Here is a 19,908-nt window from a genome sequence, read left to right as displayed (position 1 = left end):
CTTTTTCAATTTGATGAATGAGACATTGCATAGGAAAGGTGCATTAAACTTTTTTAGAGAGTTGAAAATATTTACTGAAACAGTTATTTAAAAAATTTCGGAGCTATGTTTAGACACTGCCTCCAGCTTTCGTGATCGCAGCGCCCGGGACTGATTATAAAAAATATGGTAGCTACAGTTAAAGGTAATCATCGCCGGTAACTTTAAGAGTGTTTTAAAGGAAAAGTATGTTGCGGAAGATGACCTGTAGTACTAAATTAAGTGCAGCAGAACTAGAAGAAATATTATTTAAATCTTCTTGAATGAAAATTTTTTAATTTTTATATCATGAAAAAACATCTAAAATATAAACGCTTTCAATTTATTTTTCAAGGCTAAAGGGTTTCAGGATGACAAGTGAAATTCTGTGGAATCGTTACTGTTAGTTTTACTACGAGCTTTTAAATGAGTTGTACGAAAATAAATGCTTATCGCTACCTGTAATTGGTTAAGTTATGAAATATGTCAAAATTGTTGGAATGGTTAGCAGGGGTGGCTCTTATCATTTCAGTTTGGTATTCTCTCCTAATCAACAATATTTTCTTGAAAGAAAATGACTGGCATTCATGGCTTGTAGGTTTACAAATATTTTTCAATTAAACTATAATGTATTTTTATGCTTATCTGTTATTAACAAAACAATTGATATGTTTAGTAATAAGTGTGAAAACATTATTTTTGTGATATTTTTCTCACAATCACAATGTTCTTTCACTATACACATATATGTAATACAAAATTCTAACTTTGATTTGCAGTAGCCCCTTAGGTGTTTATTTTAATATGACTGCTTCCCCTTTCTGTTTTAAAATAGTTATTGCTTATAATAAACCGGTACTCTTCTGTTATCGGAGCCGGATTCAGAAATGTATGTATGTATGTGCCTATGTGTGTGTATATACATATATATGTACGTACATACATACATGCATAGATACACACATTTCTGAATCCGGTCCTGATAACAAAAGAGTACCAATAAACCTCTCTAAACTGCATTATTTTAAAATTAATAGCTGTCTTTTACATATTGCATTACATCTGCCATTTTTTACGTAATGCTTACATCATTTACATGGCTAGTACATAATACTGGTAATTTAGATGGTTCTGCAAAATGAAATTTTACCAACTAATAATAATTTTATAGCAATACTAATTAACCAGTCAAATGATATCGAAATTGAAACCAGTTCTTTCAAAACTAAGATTTAATCGTGAATATGTCGTATTTGCTTTCTTCTTCTCTTGTTAATTAAATGCTCCCACACGGCTTTTTGCTTACTTCATCGATACCAATTACTGTAGGGAAAACCTCAGTAATGATTAACTATGTAAAATGTGCAAGATTACAAACTTTATTGTTTTAACTTGTTTTATAACTTATTATTCTTAAAAATACTTAATAATAAACAATACTTAAAGTTTGCAAACTTCAAGTATTGTTTTAACTTCTAACTGGTTATATAGCCTCTCATTTTTTATTAATTTCGAAAAGGTACTTATGTGTTTGTCTTTACAGATTTTAGGGCTGTCAAATAAGGATTTGATTTCTGCACCAAAATTTTTAATAATGCCTAGTATAAGAGTTGTATCTGATTTCTTATATGATAGACTTTCTCTTACAGCCGGCAAAATTTATAACAAATATTGTGGAAATAAACACTTTTTTTACAGTTAGAAATATTGCATAGTCATTTATCTGATTCTGCATACAATATTGTATTAAAGCCATTTTCATGCTGCTTTTCAATTGCTATGACTCACTATTGCAGAAAATAATACATGGTATCTTCTTGCATTTTGTAGTAAACTCCAAATTTGAATAATGTTTTCCTAGAATCGAATTGAATACAGAATGTCTGATAACTTTTATGGGGGAAAATTAAATATAAAAGCCTGAATTTTTTTTGCTTGAACATAATTATACAATCATTAATACAAAATCATGATTTGATGGTGCCAATATTTCCAGCTATAGGATAATACATAATAACCTGTAAAATTACTAATTTAATATTTTATTTTTATTTTTTCAGGTTCCTATTTATGCAGTTATAGCCTTTGGGGTAAATATTTATATTCTTTTTTACTTTATATAATATCTGTGAAAAGTAACTATTATAAATTGCTTTAACAAATAAATTATTTGTGTGATTAAAAAAAAGACAAAAGAAAGAAACCAAACTTTGCTTTATTGTAAATCCATAACTTTGGAAGCAAAACTTGATCTAAAAAGATTTATATTTTTTTTTAAAGCCATTGTTAGATAAAATAATTACAGTGACTTAAAAAGAAACCTCTTTTCAGTGAAATTTTATTTCAAAAATTATATGCAAGTTTAGCCTATGATAGCATGTTACATAACTTAATTTTGTAAATGTTTCAAATAAAAATCACGTTACCTAAACATGTGCATACATGAAGTGTTATTATAAGAGGATTTATGTATTTTTACAGTGTTGCTTTGCTGTAAGAGGATTTCGGAAATTTTCTTATTGTGTAAGAGAAAAGCTGCATTATAAGAGAGATACTTGTATTTATTCATTTTACATTTACATGTTGCAGTGAAACCATCCAAATAGATCTCATTTTTCCTTCCAAAGCTGGATGCTTGCAACATAATGCATTAGTAGGAAATGGCCAAAACTCATCTGTCATTTAGCCATCTCATCACTAAGACTTTTTCAGGGTACAAGGGCAACCAAATTTCACCCATAAGGAAAAGGAAGCTATATTCCTTCAGTTTGGAAATATTTTAGTATTCCTGCACTGTAAAGATAGTACACACTTACAAGCTTCTATGCCTTTTCTGCAATTTAAACAGGTTGCAGGTAGACAGTGCAGTGTCCTAAGGCTATGACACTGCCCTGCTTACTTGCAACCACACATCATACTAACAGGACAGATAGCAGATCTCATGGTTCTAAACGACTTCTGTCTTTTGGTCATCTTAAGAAATATCAGTATCAGTGTTCATTTATGTTCACTGCTTTTGTTATTGAAATTTACAGTGTCTTGCTGCAGTTGTCACCAGTAAGCAGATTTCGATTTGAATGAAATATTATTATTCTCTTTGTAGGGAGAAAACCTCACTCAATTTGTTTTATACTCAGTTTGTTTATACAGTTTAATTTGTAGGATATTTCATATCTTTTTAAAAAATGTGCTATTTTATTAAATAATATATTAATGTATTCATATTAACATATTCATTCTATCTCTATGGAAAAGACAGAATGAGTAGATTGAGACTTTGTTGCTGTATCTTGATATGTCAAGCTACGTGACTGGAATAGATGGTCAAATTCCCACACTAGAATGATCGGTTAAACTCAGTTGGCCAATCGATAGTTTATGGTACTTCAGTGTTCTGATGTTTCCAGTTTTTTTTTTTTTTTCCTATAAAGTTGGTATTTCTGAACTTCATTAGTCAGTTCATCAATCATTAGTTGGTTGGCTGATTGTACAGCTGCACATTCTGTATTGCTGTTATAGGTAGAAACCAACAGTACTGCTTATAAATTTTTTCTTATTAGATGTACCTTACATTTGTTATATGTAAATACCTGTGTTTGGAACTGAGCATAACTTTTGAACAAATAAAAAATGTAATCAACAGAAAATTCTTGTAGGATTCAACCTTCAAATTTCAGAAAATAAATATAAATTTGAATTTTTCTTTTATAATAATTACTATTGTTTATGTATTTTTAATAAATGTTGATTAAACGAGATTTAAAATTTAGTCAAGAAAATAATTTTTATTTCGTTAATGAGACCACTGCTGTAGAACAGACTGTGACCATCAATTCTATTATATTCTATATAACTGTTTTATTTAAATACCGAACAATTGTATTTAAATAAATTAAGAAACATTTAAAGTGCATAAATAAATTAACAAGTGTAGTTTTCTTTGCCTTAGATATGGTATCCTTCAATCTGTATGACTCAAGTTCTTGCAGATTATAATTTTATTATAAAGAGCAAATATATAGCTTCTAAAATATTTAAATAAAATGAAATTTCCATTCTATTATGCTTAATTTTTTTAAAAATTGTGTTCTTTAGATTTATTCCTTAATTGTGATACTTTATCGAGTCTACACATTCAATGACTGCCCTGAAGCGGCTGAAGAACTGAAAATGGTAACATTTTTTATTAATGTAACATTTTAGAAATGAAAATAATAACCAATAATTGGACATTTTAAAAATCCATATATATTGCATGTGAAATAGGTGATGCACATTTTGAACATAATTTAATCTTTGTTATTAACAATACCTCCTAATTATATTAATTGTTGGAAATAAAAGTCTATATTTGGGATTGTTACACTGTGGAAAGACAAGCACTTATTTGAACATGTGTAGTCTTGATATCTCTAAGCCTAAATTTTGAAGTTTTGGTAATCTTTTGTTATCAGAACCAGATTCAGAAATGTATGTATGTAAATATGTATATATGGATGTATGTGTACATGTGTGCATGTATATATGTAGGTAAGTATGTACGTATGTGTACACACACACATAATGCGCTTACATACATACATTTCTGAATCCGGTCTTAATAACAGAAGAGTACTTGTATTTTCATTTTATAGTTTGCACAAATTTAATGGATTTTATATTTAGAAATGGTTATGAAATTGATGTATATGTTATTTTTGCATTCTTCTTGTTATAATTATGCATATGTCTCTTATGACTTGGATCACAAGCTATTAGAATTTGAAAATTGTGTAGAATAAGTGTCAAATATCCACCCCATTCCCAATAAAAGGTTAGTGAGTAAGATAGAAACTTTTATAATTTTTTTAGGGGGGGGGGAATAAATTACATTTATCCAAATAGAATGCTGTAAAGATATGTCAGCTCTAAAAAAAGGAAAATTTTAAGAATTTTGTTCACTATGTTTGGAAACGTTCTTATTGAAAACAAAAATTATTCCATATAATCATTTATAATTTATGTAAATGACATAAGGAATTATTTGGCATTTCATGCATGAATTCACCACTGATGCAGTAAATAAAACAAATTACAATGGGTAGTCAAAAAGTTTCCAGAATTTCGTTGGATCCCTTTAATACCACAATATAGATACGCAATTACTTTATGAAAGTAGGCTCCTTCAGAACACACATACTTGCTCCACTGCTTCTGCCATTGCTGGAAATGATGATGAAAGTCCTCTTGTTCATTAACAGTTTGTCCAGCTGGTACAAATTTATGGTACACTGCACCTTCATTGTCAGAAAACGCATTGAGCATTATTTTCATTTTGGATTTGATATGATGTGATTTCTTTGGTTCCAGAGAAGACACTGTGTGCCATTCTGATGACTGCATCTTTGTCTCTGAGTCGTAAACCTACACCCTGGTCTCATCACCAATAACAATTACCTCAAGAAATGTCGGGTCCTGTGTGCATTGCTCAAAACATTTAGCTGCAGTCAACTGCTGAGTTTTTATCTGATCTAGGTTCAGCAGCCGCCGGACAAACTTTGTACTGACAGGTTTTATCTTCAGATCATCTGAAAGGATGTCTGCACTTGTTGTGCCAGCTCGTTGATGGTCATTCTTCAGTCTGATCTGATTAACTGTTCCACTTGCTAGACCATTCCTTGATTTCTAGAGGTTGAAGTTTTCCCCACTGTGGCTGTAATTGTTCCAGCAGTTCGGACAGTTCCTTTCCACCCAGAAATCTTAAAAAATCACTTGTAAATGGGTGTTTTTGTTAAAGGGTTTAAACCTTAAACTGTTTGTAATACTAACAAAGTCTCTGATTCAGATTTCTCCACTCTGTATATGAACTTGACGTTCACCCTTTGCTTTAACATCGGCGTCATGCCAACTGGTCACCACACACCCTTACCTTCAGCTACATTGCCTGTTATGAATTCTGGTAATAAATAAACATAGTGGTAGTAGAAATGTAAATTGATTGTTTGTGGTGATAAAGAGTTACAATGAAATTCCAGGAACTTTTTGACTACCTCTCATATACACAATACCCAATTATCCTGGGATAGATTAACTGGACCCTGTTTCATGAAAAAACGTTTATCGCAAAATGATATGAGAAGGCACATATCATCCTTTGTCGGAAATGACAATATATGGCAAGTATATTGTAGAATGATGGGAAAATTACTTGCAGTAATAACTTTTCCATCAATCTGCAATAAACTTGCAGAAAATAAGTTTTCCTTTCACCAAGGGTGATATGCGCCTCCTTTTAAGAAACATCAAGCCTGTTTTTTTTTTTTTTTTTTTTGTAAGTAATGCCCATTAACTCTTTGACTACAAGTGCAAAAATTAGATTTAAATGAAATTATAATTTGACGAGAGGTACAGGTATAAGTTAAAGCAAGGCCTGCACCTGTGCATCTAAGTTGGTATACAGTCAAAAGTCGTTAATTCGGACTCGTCGGGACTTCGGCGATTCCGGATTATAGATCATCAGTTTAAATCTCGTAAGATGGCGCATGCAGAAATTCTAAAATTAAAAATATGAAACCGTAATTTATGAAATAAAGAACAATTATGATCCAAAGGGTATCAAAATTTGCAAAAAGAAAAAGCTTAATATTTATTTGTTTACTTTATTAAGCATTTCTTTCAATGTAAGTTGTTTAAGTTTTGCTTCGTTTCATGTGATAATACTTTCTCTTTAATTCTATTAAACAGACATAATTTCTTGTTCAGTTACAAAGTTCCGCCGTTCAAGTCCTATAATTGCTGTGTCAAGAACACCGACTAATTTGTCAATCTGAATTTTTTTGTTTTCAATAACCTCTTTCACTTTTCTTCGCTATCGGAAGTGAATTATAATGACGAGGAACTTGTTTTAAATCATATCAAAGACGGAGCATATCGAGATGAAATACTACATTTGGTAAGGAATTATAAGCCAAATAAAATAAAAACATCTGCGCTGAAGATAAGGATAGTGCTGACAAATCAACTTCCAATTCATTAGGCGCCCGCCGCCGAGCAGCGTGAAATTGATAAACAGATTTCGGATTTCAAAACATACTTTCGCTTTAGATTCTTTACATATTAACAAATATATATCGGAAATTCTATTTGATATAATCGAAAGTTTAAGCTTACTTTTATAAAATTGCTCTTACAGTCTGCAAAAAATAATAAGCCGAATGCAATTCGAAAATTAAGGAACAACGCAATCATCATTAACTGAAATAGATAATTAGATAATTTTAGCTTATACGTCCATTATACATAAAATGCGCACGCGAAAACGTATTCTGCACTTGCGCACACTCATATGCGCAGTCGTAAAAGGTCTTACGCGCACGCATGAACGCCTCTGCGCATGTGTCAACGTGGCGCATGCGCAGAAAGTTTTTAGTTTTGATGTCCGGATTATAGATCATTCCGAATTATGGGTGTCCGAATTAACGACTTTTGACTGTATTAGGAATTGTCAGGCATTGCTAACTGCTAAATTTCCCAAAGAGAACACCTGAGGATGCTTTCTGAGGGCCTCTCATCTGTCTTCTACTTGAGAGGATTTGACTCACCAGTATTTTGAGTACCCCCTTGCCCCACAGACACTAAGTGCTTATAAACATCCATACCTTCTCCGGGATCTAAACCCAGGACCTTCAGTACAGCAGCCATTGTCACTACCCACTATCGTCAGATGGGACATCTGGGCAGCAGACAGAGAAGTAGTTGTTGGTACATTGAATGTACCACAAAGTGTAGGTACTGAAGGGAAAAGAACACTTTATGAATATTTTCAGCACTGATAGTGAATGCCTATTCATGAATCTCAAAACCACAGGGTTAAAATGTTATATTTTGCCGTTTGTAATTTCAGCAGACATTTAAATATCATTTAGCACTTTTTTGTCTTTTCAATTTTCAGCATTAATATTGAATGTCTATTCATGGATCTCATAATCAGAGGGTTATGTTAGGTCCAAAACATTCCAGAATTTTATGGGAAAATTATAAATATATTCAAGCATTTTTATATATGTTTATATATATCTGTATGAAAACATTATTATTATTACTATTATTTTTTATATGTGTATGAAATGATTAACACTTAACTGGCTGGTATTTATGTGAGAGAATTTACGTTAATAACCAACTAAAGTGCGAGATTTGTCTAAAATGTTTTCATCACTTTCTAGCCATTGAAGTAAGTTAATATCTGATTGGCATTTAAATGTTCATATTGCGTAACTTTTCATCTGCTTTAAATCTCTACTTTATGTACATAAAATAAACACCAAATACAAGCATACAAATATTAAATAAATTGTTTATGTGAAAAATAAAATGAAGTTTTAACTAGCAGTAATAAATTGTAGCTACTAAAAACAAAGCTAATGCACTATACACCAAAGAGCCATTACATTATGACCACTTTCCATCTATAACAATGGGCTTGCCCAGGTACAAAACCACTGCATGTGTGCACCGGATGTTGGAGCATAGAAAGTAGCTATGCATTGTCTTTTCAAATATAGCACGATAATAGAAAAGCAGCTGATTTATCAGACTTCGATAAAGGTCAAATCGTTATGGCTTGGTGACTTGGAACATCAGTATTAGAAACAGCATTTTTTGTTGGCTGTTCACATGCAGTTGTTGTGAACACATATCGAAAGTGGTATTGGAGTATGGATGGAGAAACAAGAAGTCACTAGCCAACAGTGTGTTGTCGACAGCACATTGATTCCAGAGGAGATTGGAGATTGCTGTGCATTGTTCTTTGCAACCGAAGAGCTACAACAGCTGAAATCACCACCAGCTACAACAGTGGTAACCCAGACAGTGTTTCTCAACACATTGTGCAGCGTACATTGCTGTGCATGAGCCTATGCAGCCGGAGGCCAAAGCATGTCCCTGCAATGATGGCATGTCATTGCCAGCTGCATCTTTAATAGGCCAAGAAACATCAAAATTTGATATTAGAAGAATGGAAGAAAGTTTCATGGTCCGACGAATCATGTTTTTCTGGTTAATCACATCGATGGGCATGTGCCAATATGCTGATTTACAAACAAAATCCTGGCTCCTGGATGCAACAGTTGGACAGAGACAAACTGGTAGCAGGGGTATTATGGTGTATAAAATGTTAAGGAGCACATTAGGATCCATAATCTCCATAGAACAATCTCTGACGTCTGTGCACTACATATGAATATCATTGCAAACCAGTTCACCCATTCATGACAACAGTATTTTTAGCGGGGGATGGTGTTTACCACCATGTTATAAGGGTCAAATCGTCAGGGATTGGTTTGAGGAACATTCCAGTGACTTTCAAGTCATGTCTTGACCTCCAAATTACCTGATATTAATCCAATAGAGCATTTGTGATCCAACCTAGAAAACCAAATTTGTGCTACCACGCTACCCCCTCGCAATGTGCGGGAATTGCAAGACCAATAGGTGAATTGCTTGGTACCAGATACTTCAGTCTACCTATCAGCAGCTTATGGAGTCAATGTCATGCCAGGTGCTGGCAGTTTTGAGGGCTAAAGCTGGTCCTACATGTTATTAACAGGGTGGTCATAATGTAATGCCCCTTCAGTGTATGTTATGGGTACTTACATTTGAGCCTATTGTTCATTAAATTTTCACCAAGGAGCACAAGTTAACCCCAATTGTCGACAAGCACGATGTAATAACACAGACATATCATCTGCACTTTTGTTTAACCCTCTGAGTGCCATGACCGGTTTCATCTGGTCATGAGATTTTTTTGTCACTTGGTATATATTAACTTATAATTTAAGGTATTTTCCTTTCTGACTTTCTTTGACAGTATAAGTGTCATCTTAAGAAGATAAGTTTATGAAAATAGAGACTAAAATGTAAATATACAAATTTAGCTAAAAAAGGCTTTTTAAATACAGATCCAAAAACCTGAGCCACTCGGAGGGTTAATATAACTCCAATTGATCCTCAATAAACCATGCTTTGTTTATCTGAACAACGATATTAATTAACCTTTACTGCAGTATCTCCCCCCCCCCATTTTGGAAAAAAAAAGATTACAATTTAAGACCTTGGCAAATTTTTACAGACAAAAAGGTTACATTATTTGGGTGCAAGCTGGTGGTTTTCATGCCTTTTTTTTTTTTTTTGAAAGATTCCCAAACTATTGATATTTATTGTAAGTCAGCAAACATTATCAACAAATCAAACTGTAAACTCAGCGTAGGCTATCTACCAAATGCATCCCCTCATTGTTACCTTTAGAGATTTTACATCAAAAATCTGTATTCCTGAAGAAATTTTTCTGTAGTTTATTTCATTGCTGGCAAAATCCACAAGCACATATTTTAAAATTAAGTTTAAAGCATAAAATATTATGATTTGTTTATAAAAGCCACTGGAAATTGACAAAAAAGAATGCATGTGAAAATGGCGATGCTGCTTGACCAAAGGATTGTATTATCCTGGTTGCCAGAGTTTGGCACATTCTGAAAATTTGGCAACTTCTAAGGTGGTTGTAATAACATGTAAGTACCAAAATAAGTGCATATTGATGAACATGTGGTCAGTTGACTATGGCATATGAAACAGTTGTAAATTGGAACCCATATTAAGTTTGTGCTCGTAAAAATCATAGGACCTAACAAAATAGAAATCATTGAAAGCCTTTTTATCAAGTGTAAAAATAAAGTGGGTGGAATATTGATTGTTTATTATATAAAGAGCTGACACTTTCTTCAGAATTCTGCAGGAACGACCAACGACTTCATATAACAGGTAGATGGCTCACCCACAGAGAATTCGTCTGCTAGGCTGTCTCCAACATATACCACGTGACTTGTGGTCTTGGCGCTCTTGGGGAGTGATAGCTTAGGCTGTTCATCGCCAGTTTGGCGTGCTATTGATATGGCAGGTAGTGTTTTTTATTTCCATTTGCTGGCAGTCAACAGACGACATCGAATTAGGTTATTCGATTTTTTACAATTATTTTTAGATATAACTTAATCGCTTTTTTCCTAAATATTTTATCTATATTTTTAATAATTGCTTTAAATTATTTGCGCCATTGTTTAAGATATTTAGGTTAAATAAGTTTAGGAAGAAAATCTAAAATAAATAATACAAAATTGAGGTGGAAACTTTAATTTTGAATAACGTTTAAAATTAATTGCACTACTGTTATAATATTTGAGAAGGTAAAAAAAATCTCGTTTATTTTTAATGCATCACATCCTAAAGAGAAAAAGAAAATTGCATTGTAATGTATGTATTTATGCAATTGATGAAATATATACTTACAGACTGTTGACTTTCAGCTGGAACTATAAACTATTACTGTCCAAACTTATAATATAGTTTATGATATAAAAAGATAAATTATACTGAAATCTTATTACAGGAAAATATTTTACTTTCTTTTATTTAAGTAAACATAATTTTACTTGAGTCAGAAATAGTTTTTGGAACAATTTCATTTACCTTTGACCTTTCAGTATTACCAATAGTACTTGCATTCTGGAAATGTACGATAGTAAATAAAATTTTTATTTTTAAAAAGATCTTTCACTGATTGTAAATGCTCATTTTATTCAGTTACTTGCATATTAAAGTGCTTATAAACTTAGCAATGTCCAGAAAATAATTTCATGCAAACTTGGAAGCTGTATGCTGCTATACATTAAATTTAGTAAGATTTCATATTTTGCACATCAGCTGTAAAATGTACATTTCCAAAATAAAATTTTCTTTCTGAATTATAATTTCAAACATGACAATACATATTCTATTTTATTCTTGTATCCCAATTAAATTAAATAAACACATTACGACATTCATTATATTCAATTAAATAAACACATTACGACAATGTGCATTTAAATCTAGTATTTACTATAACATAAGTGGATTTAATTACAAATAAACACTCAAAAATTAAGTAAAACAAAAATATACTACTTTGTATGAACACCAATCTTTTAAACGCGAGCAGGATGCACATTTTGAACAAAAAGTTTTCGTTTTTCACCAGCTGCAAAGGATCCAACTTTCATCTGATGAAGAAATAAAGCTTTTCGTTTGAAAAGCATGTCCTGCTCATATTTAACAGTCTGGTGTTCATACAAAATAGCATATTTTTATTTTAAGTGGATTAATGCTATTTTTTATTTATTAATTTTTTTTTCTAAAGTATATCAGGAACAAGTACCAAAAATCACCTACTCAAACTGGTAGTCAAGTATATTCTAAATTTCCTATTTTTGATCTGTGAATAAGTAATGAGCTTTTTAAAACAAAAACACACAATTTGGCCTAAATATAGAAACTAAACATTATTATATACTACACGAATAACTTTATGAAATACAATATCCTATATATGGCTCTAATATGGAAAATTTGACTTATGAAACATTTTTTTTGGAGATGGTATATAAATTAAAAAAAAAAAAAAATTAGCTTGTAAAACCATGGAAATCTTTATAGATACATAAAGAATGTGATATTTACTTTTAAAAAAATCAATAAATAAAAGTGTAAATAAAATACAAACTACAAATTAAAAATACATGCTTTTATTTTAACAAATACAGGGCTTAAATAAAACTAACTGTTTCACAGAAAAAAAAAAAAAAAAGCTTTTATGAATAGAAAGTGAAAACTAGTAAAGATATAATGATGAAAACCTCATTCAAACCTGCAAAAGTTCACTCAGATATAGTTTTTTTTTTTTTTTTGGACAAACTATATATATATATATACTGTTTGTATGCAACAAAAAGTTAAGGCCTGTTTTCAAGGATTTTTTTTTTTTGACAAACTATATATATATACTGTTTGCATGCAACAAAAAGTTAAGGCCTATTTTCAAGGATTTTTTTTTTTTTTTTTAATTTAACTCCTACTAAAAATCTTAATATACACTTAATCCTCATTATAAATTAAAGAAAATTCTATAGTTATGATATATTTATGTTGCTAAAAAATAGTCTTAAAGGAAAAGGTTTTTAAAAAAATCTTAAATTAAACAAATATTACTATGAAAGGAAAAACTCTGCAATCAAATATTGAAATGATTAAGTTATAAATAGGTGGCACTTTTAAGTATGGGCAATCTGTTGACATTACGAGTTAATACCATTTTATTCCTTATAATGTTTGATAAGTTTGAATTCACTGCCACTTTATTCCTGCTTTACCGGATCATTTATATGCATTAGCTTAAATTAAAAAAATTTAGGATTTATTCATGCATTATTAGCTAAGATACACTAGTATACAAATTTTCAGCTCATTTATATATTTTGAATTAGCTTTTTTTTTAACAAAGTAAACATATCGCATAATCTTATCTCAATAATTTAATAATAATAGCATTTTTCTTTCTTTTTTTTTTTTTTTTTTATCGCAGGCTCTATTTGTTTACAAAACCAAAACGCGTACGACTTGGCGAAAAACGATTGGCGCTAATTGGCGCAGCTTTCTATTTCAACGGAGTACACGGAAAAAGAACATAAAATTCGATTATTTGTATAAGGTGATTCCAGTAAATAATGTTACAGTATTTAATACATTTTGATGCTATTAATACATGCTGAAAATGTCATATACAGCGGCAATTTTCTTATACAATATGAAAACTTCCCAACCAATTCAACAGAGATAATAAAATGATAAAAATACTGGAAATAAAATAATAAATCATGCAGTTTTAACTTAGCTATAAAAGGTTACAGATCCTCCTTTTACAAAACTTTCTTTACATACATAGGCGCTGCAGCAGATAACCATTTTTTCTTAAATTTTATGTGACCAAGCACAGCAGGTGTCTTTCGTGCCATAGAAATGAATGTAAAGTATTTCCGGACTTTCGGAATTTGACCAGCAGTCACGTAACACTAATGTTGGAACTGGTTGGAGGTTGCAATAAGCTCTCTACCAGTATATATCTCGTTGGGAATGACTGGCACAGATTTGGTAGAATCTTCACCAACTTTCATAATTTGATGGGATAATATGCAAGTACCATATTATGTACAATTGTGTTGAAAAGCAAAATAATGCAACTATATGACTACCTGCCTAGGGCAGTGATTTTCAGTCTTTTTTTGCCTCATGCATCCTTTTTACCATTGCTGTATGGCCATGCCCTTAACTCAAAACAATATATATATAATTTATTTACTAAAATATTGATTATATTATCTCCTAACACTCTACTTTCAAAATTGAATTCTTTATAATACTCTACTTAATTTGGCTGTTATATCTCGAATTTTTAAAAATTATTTAACCTAACAGAACTACTTCATTTTAATTAATTTAATCTCACTATTTGAATTAAAACTCAACTATAATTTTGGCCTTAACTAAATTGCCAATTTCTTACTTGAGTAAAAGATGAAACACCTTCTCATTTATTAATTATTTTTAATTGAATAGGGGTTGGTTTTTTCCCCGTGAAAAGTCAACCAATTTTCAATCAATATTGATAATTATTTGGTTTATTAATTTTCATATTAAAAGTTTGAATTTCTATTTTTCATGATTTAAATTCAAGTTCCTTTAAAAATATTTTCAGGATTAAATTTAATACTTCTGGCTTCATTTAGATGCGTTCTACTAATTTTATTGCGTTGGCAACTACGTAATTGCGGATTTTTTTTAGAAAATCAAAGAAAATTTTTTCATGGAACTAAATAACTTTATTCTGTAATGCAGTGCTCTGCAACCGGTGTGCCATGAGTAGGACATAGGTGTGCTGCAATCAAATACATGTATTTGACATTTTGCAATTTTTTATCATGTATTTAATACACAATGGCAATTTTTTTCCTTAATAATGTCTATTTTAAATGTTTTTATATATTTCACTGTTGTGTGGTTGTGTGTGTGATTGTAAGTGTGTCAGCATTTGAATTTTTTCGGCACTTCCTTGATAACTCGGAACTCTTTGGTGTGCCATGAAATTCCAGAAAGATTTTTAGTGCTTCGCAGGTGAGAAAAGGTTGCGGAGCACTGCTGTAATGTATTGCCCATTTTGATCAATGACCTTTTGCCATTCTTTCAGGCAGCATCATAATCCCACGTTCATAAAACTTCTGGTTTTTATTAGCAAAAATCTGAATCGGGTACGATTTGACATCATCATCATTATTGAAATTTTTACCATTCAAGGAGTTTTGTAATAATCGAAACAAAAAGTAATGAGATGGTGCAAGGTCAGGACTATATGGTGGATGTGGTATAACATCCCAACCAAGCTCCAATAATTTTTGCCGAGTGACCAAAGATGTGTGTGGTCTTGCATTGTCATGATGGAATACAACACCTTTTCGATTTGTCAATTCGGGCCGCTTTTCTTCAACTGCATTGTTTAATTTTGTTAGTTCAATGTAGACATCAGAATTGATCGTTTGGTTGGGTGGTAAGAGTTCAAAGTAGACAATTCCTTTGTAATCCCACCAAACTGATAACAAAACCTTCTTTTGATGAATATCAGCTTTTGATGTTATTTGAGTTGGTTCGCCTAACCTGATCCACGATCTTTTCCACTTGATATTGTTGTAAACAATCCATTTTTCATCGCCAGTTATCAGTCGTTTTAAAAATGGATCATTTTCATTACGTTTCTTTAGCAAATCGTAGCTGTTAATGTGTTGCATTAAATGTGTTTCTTTCAGTTCATGAGAAAACCATGTATCGGGTTTTTGAACATAGCCAAGATGTTTTAAGTGATTTTCAATGCATGTATGTGATACATGAAGCTTCTCTGCAATCTCACGTGTTGTACTGTGATGATCCAAATCAATTATTGCTTTGATTAGGTCGTCATCGTCTTCAACTGGACGACCAGAACGTTTTTCATCTTTGAGTGAAAAAGCACCAGAACGAAATTTGGCAAACCAATTTTGACACTGCCATTCTTTTAAGGCTTCATCACCATAAACAGCACATAACTTTTTATGAGCTTGCGATGCGTTTTTCCCTATGCGGAAATAAAAAAGCAAAATATGACGAAAATGTTCCTTTTGATTTTCCATTTTTCAACGAACGCTAAACGAAAACTACGCAACCGATCAAAAAACTTTTTTTACTGATTGACAACTATCAAATAAAAAAATGTGTTTTACATTTGTACTATGTCTGCAACCCTAAAAATTCAACTGAAGCCATCTATGAGTGAAATCCGCAATTACTTAGTTGCCAATCCAATATATTAGGAGATAATAGAATCAATATTTATTTAGTAAATAAATTATTATAATCTTACTTTGCAGCTATTGCGCAAGTATTAAGAAATTTATTTCGATTTCAATGAATTTTAGTTCATTATTTCAATATATATATAACTTTTAATTAAAAAATTTGACACTTTTCCATTTTGCCGGCGCAGACGATAAAAGTCGCCAATAATGGTACAACTGATGCCAAACAGAATATCCTCGCTGGTAACGTTTTACGCCTCATTTTCAAAACAAGTCGCAGCCATTTCTTATCAGATTGATTGTTTCTTTCAATACTGGCATGCAATTACATAGAATTTTTACCAGATAGCTCAATTTTATGCCCTAAGGCTATTTGCAGTAATTAAGTCAATTAGGATGCAATCCCATTGCTCTCCCGAAGGTGAAAATATAGAAAAGGCAAAGGGTTAAATTCATCAGTTCAAATGAGAATGCACTAGCAAAGTAAAGCACTGTGGTTTTACATAATTTCTGAGTAAGCTATTCGTACCGAATTGAAATAATTTTTGCATTTAAACTTGTATTCCAAATTAAGATTTAACTTGAAATTAATGTAGATAATTACTGAGAGAATAAGATTTTTGTAGCGCAGTCTACATGAGATGAGATCACTTGGGGTCACGTGATATGAATCGGCGAATCAGGATGTTGAACCATGAAATCATAGTAAATTTTTAAATTAATGTCTTTTTACAAATTTATTGTCTTATTTATTGGCTTTTTACAAAATTTTAAATGATATTAAAATGTTTATGCCTTCAAAATAAAAAATTCTTAAAACTAACATTTGTTAACATTTTTATTGTGTATTCTATATGTTGTCGCTAATAAAGTCTGCTTGACGAGATTTGCACCGGCGAAATGGAAAAGTACCAAAAATTTTTATTTACATTTGTTTTTATTGAGGTGCTTAATTCACATATGCTCTCTGAATTTGAATGATATTCAAAATTAGTTCACAGCAATAATTAATCTTTTATTTGTTTACAATTGAATTTTCATAATTTTAAAAATTAAAATAGCTTTATATGAATGAGATAATGTTTTTGTGTTTGCAGTGGCGTAGCTAAGGTTTTCAGCGCCCGGGGACACCTAGAGATTTTGCGCCCCTTTCTGTGTTCCAATTGTGGAAAACATTTCATTCTGTAATGTGTATCATCAATTTGGCGCCCCCTGGATGCTGCGCCCGGGGACGGATGTCCCCCTTTGCCCCACCCTAGCTACGCCACTGTGTGTTTGTTAAATTCAAATTTCATTCCTTGCAGCAATGGCGAAAGACAATTATTTAACTTTATGTCAGTTTCTTATGAAACAATGTCTTGTTCGTACTTAGCAGCTAATTACCTAATTAGATTTTCTCATTTCATATAAGTAACTAAATTTTTCATGTTCTAATATTTTTTTTCCTTTAATTTCCTGGTAAACGTTTTATACACTTTGTTCTAAATTTTAATTAAAAATTTTTTGTTTGCAACATCTCTTTTTATTAAGATGCTTACATTTAATTTACTGAATATAAATGATATTGCAAATTAATTCGCAGCAATAATTAATCTTTTATTTGTTTACAATTGAATTTTCATAATTCATTATTTAATAAAAATTAAAATAGCTTTATATGAATGAGATAATGTTTTTGTTAAATTCAAATATATGCATTTGTTTTAGATTCTTTTAATATTTCACAAATTAAACAAGAAAATTACAGAAAATGTTGATAAATACCAAAATTTGAGTAAAACTAGTTTTTAAATTCATAATCTAAAATTAAATACTTAACAGGTAAATAAAAGGCTGATTGCATATCCGTCCTCCTTGTTGAGAATCTTTGTTCTAGGTTGAGAGTCCTCTTGTGCTTTTCCATACCCAAATAATCTAACCCGGAATGTGCAGAAGAATTCCACTGGATTCCAAACCACATCTTGAATCCCAGCAGATGAACTAGCTGCATATGCATTTTTGTCGATTTTTCTCATGTCCAGCATGAAAATAAGTCAATTTTACTTGGAGGATCCTACATGAAGGTAACCCCTCTTAAGCAGATAGCCATCACGTGTTTCACCATAATTGATTAAACAAGCAAAACAAAATTCCTCTCCTGAAATCCAATACAAGATTTTGAATGGCAATGGTAACGTTGTACAGAAAAAACATTTTTATCTCCAGCACGTAAGTTTGTATCAGATATTCTAAAGATATGCTCATTTTAAAACTATCTTGTGATATTGCTGTTGAACTGAATTTTATGGTTTAAGTGCAAAGAATGCGATATTTAATAAATAAATGTAACTCACAAAATGTTTAAAAAACACCCCTTTGAACATAATTTAAAATCTGAAACATTTCAGATTTTTTTTTATTATTTATTTATTTATTTTCATTTTGCTTTCCCCAAAAGTTTGAGAATACTGATTGTTATTTTTGAGTTATTTATTTCATTTTTAAGATTGAATTTCCCATTAGTTTCTCTCTGTGTTGCGTTTTATTTCATTCAAGATAATTTTACTTTTAAATGAAGTTATAAAATTATGTTCAGTGAATAAATGTTTAAAATTGTAATTGAAATAAAAATTGTACACATATTAGTAAATATACAAGCAAATACACTAATGGCAACTATTCTTCCAGGAAATCAAAATGGCAAAGGAAGATTTAAAAGCAAAAGGATTCAAATTTTGACTTGTGATATGTTATATTTTAAAGGACATTCACTGTTATTTTTATGGATCATTCCACAGAAATATATGTATGTTATTTTTGTAAAATAAACATTTAATACCAATATTGTAATTTTACTGCATCTACAAAATGAAATAATGAAGATGTATCTTAAATTTATTTAATCTCTTAAATATTTTACAGAATTCTTTCAAAAAACAGATTTTTTCACTGTCCCAATTTATTATTCATAAAATTTTGAATTGATTGGTATCATTAACAGCATATTTTTACGTTTATATAGCATTAATAACCTTCACTTTTTGTTTTGTGGTTTCCTTCTTAAATACAAGATTAGCCGGAATGCTTTAGTGTATGCATTTGTATATAAAATGTATGCTGTCAATAATTTATATTTTTATTTCATAAAGCTTGGCTTAATACTTCATTATTTGCACCCATAAGTGATTCTTGGCATCTGAAAATGCTTGTTTTCTCTCTAAATACATATATAAGAAAACCTAAGTTGTTTCATCAGTAAGATAAGATATGGTGAGTTTCTGCTTTGTGTGCCAGAGTCTGAAAACGTCATGTTCCAGTCTTCCAATGAGAATCAAGCGCCACTGTAGGTCATCTACAATATATTAGCAAAAGAGCGCAAATCAAGATCGAATTTGCTATTTCATTCGTCTTGCCAGTGAGCAGCATAAGTTTCATGTGCTCTCAGGAAACAGTTTAAGAAACTGCAATCTTTTAGTTATGCCTGCAAAAAATATAAAATATTCATGTACTTTTAAAAAATTATACACAAAGGACTTCTATTATTTCATCTAGGAAATGTAATATTGCAATGTGTACAATATGTCATTGTGGTTTTTTGATTTCACACAGTGGAAGGGCTAATGTTTTTAAACATGTGCATACACAAGGAACTTAATTTTTCTGTGGAAACAAACAACCAAAAAAT

General features: G+C 31.0%; 1 protein-coding gene across 2 annotated transcripts; it reads left to right on the top strand.

The window, feature by feature from the left end:
- The first annotated feature begins 213 nt into the window (after positions 1-213).
- Dpm3 (Dolichyl-phosphate mannosyltransferase subunit 3) lies at positions 214-19,065 on the top strand. 2 transcript variants are annotated; one of them, XR_015043408.1, is made up of 5 exons: positions 214-612; positions 2,079-2,108; positions 4,114-4,191; positions 18,121-18,452; positions 18,912-19,065. XR_015043408.1 is itself a non-coding variant. In XM_085824978.1 (4 exons), the coding sequence occupies exons 1-4, from the start codon at positions 502-504 to the stop codon at positions 18,960-18,962; spliced, it is 270 nt and encodes an 89-aa protein (XP_085681104.1). In that variant the 5' UTR covers positions 228-501; the 3' UTR covers positions 18,963-19,065. The 2 variants fall into 2 exon arrangements, 1 of the variants encoding a protein (XP_085681104.1); XM_085824978.1 differs by lacking the exon at positions 18,121-18,452 and having other exon boundaries at positions 228-612.
- Positions 19,066-19,908: the final 843 nt, after the last annotated feature.

This window comes from Stegodyphus dumicola, chromosome 10, assembly GCF_044657685.1.
Source record: "Stegodyphus dumicola isolate Sdum_Otavi_A_Nest chromosome 10, ASM4465768v1".
Lineage (NCBI taxonomy): Eukaryota > Metazoa > Arthropoda > Arachnida > Araneae > Eresidae > Stegodyphus > Stegodyphus dumicola.
Note: the sequence above shows the minus strand (reverse complement) of the source record. Positions and strands in the feature narration are given on the sequence as shown.